General features: G+C 55.6%; 2 protein-coding genes across 2 annotated transcripts in view; both read left to right on the top strand.

Moving 5' to 3' along the window:
* TraAM80_04587 (hexokinase) overlaps positions 1–105 on the top strand; it is a gene marked incomplete at both ends in the record, with an annotated part of 549 nt that extends 444 nt beyond the window's left edge. The window contains one exon of the mRNA XM_029381510.1: positions 1–105. This exon is cut by the window's left edge and continues 444 nt beyond it. Coding sequence (XP_029238596.1) covers positions 1–105 — 105 coding nt within the window.
* Positions 106–423: 318 nt separating this feature from the next.
* On the top strand, positions 424–1,839 carry TraAM80_04586 (putative hexokinase; the record flags this gene model as incomplete). Its single annotated transcript, XM_029381509.1, has 1 exon — positions 424–1,839. One exon carries the CDS (start codon positions 424–426, stop codon positions 1,837–1,839), a length of 1,416 nt encoding a protein of 471 aa, XP_029238595.1.
* Between the last annotated feature and the right edge of the window lie 430 nt (positions 1,840–2,269).

Raw genomic sequence — 2,269 nt, 5'->3', positions numbered from 1 at the left:
TGTCAACCGCCAGCGCAGGAAAGCGAAGGGATGTGGAAGGCTGATAGTGTGCGAGCGGTTTTTTTTTTTTGTCCCAGTGGGGGGGGCAGCGTCAGACAAATATAAAGGTATGGGGAGTAGGAAGTTGGAGGTGGAGAATCCAACGGCGAGAGGGGCTTGGGAGAAGCAGCAGACGATGTCATGAATGTTGAGTCGTTGTGGTTGCGTTCATCTTTGTTTGATGGGTTTTATTTTTTTTTGTTTGGGAGGACGTCCTTGGCTGGCGGGGTGCCGACTGGTTCCAGTAGCTCTCCCTCCTGCTGGCAACCTTTTTTTTTTTTTTCTAATTCTCTTTCCTGCGTCCCCACTTCTTTTGAGGCCTCAGCAGCAAGCGAAGACTCGTGACTTTATTTCAGACCATTACAACCCGGAAAGTTAACAGACATGGCGACGCGCCTGAACAACCTGCTGCAGCACATCGCTGTGAAGGACAACGACAGCGACACGATGCGGCACGTGAAGCAGCGCATGGCGATGGCGTCCCTCGCGAGCCAGTTCACGGTGAGCAAGGACCACCTCAAGCAGCTGACGATGTACATGATCCACGAGATGATCGAGGGGCTTGAGGGCCGCGAGAGCACCCTGCGAATGCTCCCGTCGTACGTGTTCAAGGCGGATCCCAGCAAGGCGACGGGCGCCTTCTACGCGCTGGACCTCGGGGGAACGAACTTCCGTGTGCTGCGTGTGTCGTGCAAGGATGGGAGAGTGGTGAGCCGTACGGACTCCAAGTTTGTGATTCCGCAACAGGCGTTGCAGGGTGATGCAGCGGATCTCTTTGACTTTGTCGCGAGCAGTGTGAAGAAGGTTATGCAAGATAAGGCCCCGGAGGATTTGAACCGTACCTTGCCGCTTGGTTTCACCTTCAGCTTCCCGACGGAGCAGAAGAGCATCAACCAGGGTGTGTTGCTCAAGTGGACGAAGGGCTTTTCGACGAAGGGTGTGGAGGGCAAGGACGTGGTGGAGCTACTGCAGACCTCACTGAGGCGTGTCCACGTGAAGGTGGATGTGGTGGCGCTCTGCAACGATACTGTCGGCACGCTCATTGCACGCTACTTTGTGGACCCCGACGCGCACGTGGGTGTGATTATTGGTACAGGCTCCAACGCGTGCTACTTTGAGGATGCCTCCGCGGTGAAGAAGGATCCCGCCGTGGCCGCGCGCGGCGCGGCACAGACGGTGATCAACATGGAATGCGGGAACTTCGACTCCAAGTACAAGTTCGTGCTGCCCTGCTCTGCGTACGATGAGGCAATGGACGCCATCACGCTCAATCACGGCTACCAGGCGCAGGAGAAGATGGTGTCCGGCATGTATCTTGGCGAGATCGCCCGCCGCATGATTGTGCACCTCGCCGAGCTGCGCTGCCTATCACCCTCCCTGGCGTCCGCGATGGCCAAGCCGTGGAGCTTCGAGACGAAGTTCATGGGTATGTTGTCTGCGGACCGCATGCCCGGGCTGCAGTTCACACGCAGCGTCATCCGCAAGCTGTTCAACGTGGACGTGCCGAGCGTGGAGGACTTGCATGTGATCCGTGACGTTTGCCGCCTGGTGCGTGGGCGCGCTGCACAGATCAGCGCCATGTTCTGCAGTGCGCCGCTCGCGAAGACGCACAAGCAGGGCTGCGCAACGGTCGCTGTTGATGGGTCTGTGTACGAGAAGACACCGTCATTCCGCCGCCTGCTGCAGGAAACAATGAACGTCATTCTCGGCGCGGATTGCAACGTGAAAATGGCTCTTGTGAAGGACGGCAGCGGCATTGGCGCCGCCTTCATCTCTGCGCTGGCCGTCAACGACAAGTAGTAGAAGTTATCACACATGGCTTTTAATGTATAACTCTCGCCAATAATTAAAAAAATTAGCATTATTTTTGTTATTTGTTTTTATAAATGCACGAGCCTACATGCCCCTTTTGGCGGTGTCAACCGCCAGCGCAGGAAAAGCGAAAGGGATGTGGAAAGGCTGATAGTGTGCGAGCGGTTTTTTTTTTTTTGCCCAGTGGGGGGGGGCAGCGTCAGACAAATATAAAGGTATGGGGAGTAGGAAGTTGGAGGTGGAGAATCCAACGGCGAGAGGGGCTTGGGAGAAGCAGCAGACGATGTCATGAATGTTGAGTCGTTGTGGTTGCGTTCATCTTTGTTTGATGGGTTTTATTTTTTGTTTGGGAGGACGTCCTTGGCTGGCGGGGTGCCGACTGGTTCCAGTAGCTCTCCCTCCTGCTGGCAACCTTTTT

Source organism: Trypanosoma rangeli, assembly GCF_003719475.1.
Source record: "Trypanosoma rangeli strain AM80 chromosome Unknown Tra_15.4_contig_00136, whole genome shotgun sequence".
NCBI classification, from domain to species: domain Eukaryota; phylum Euglenozoa; class Kinetoplastea; order Trypanosomatida; family Trypanosomatidae; genus Trypanosoma; species Trypanosoma rangeli.
Note: the sequence above shows the minus strand (reverse complement) of the source record. Positions and strands in the feature narration are given on the sequence as shown.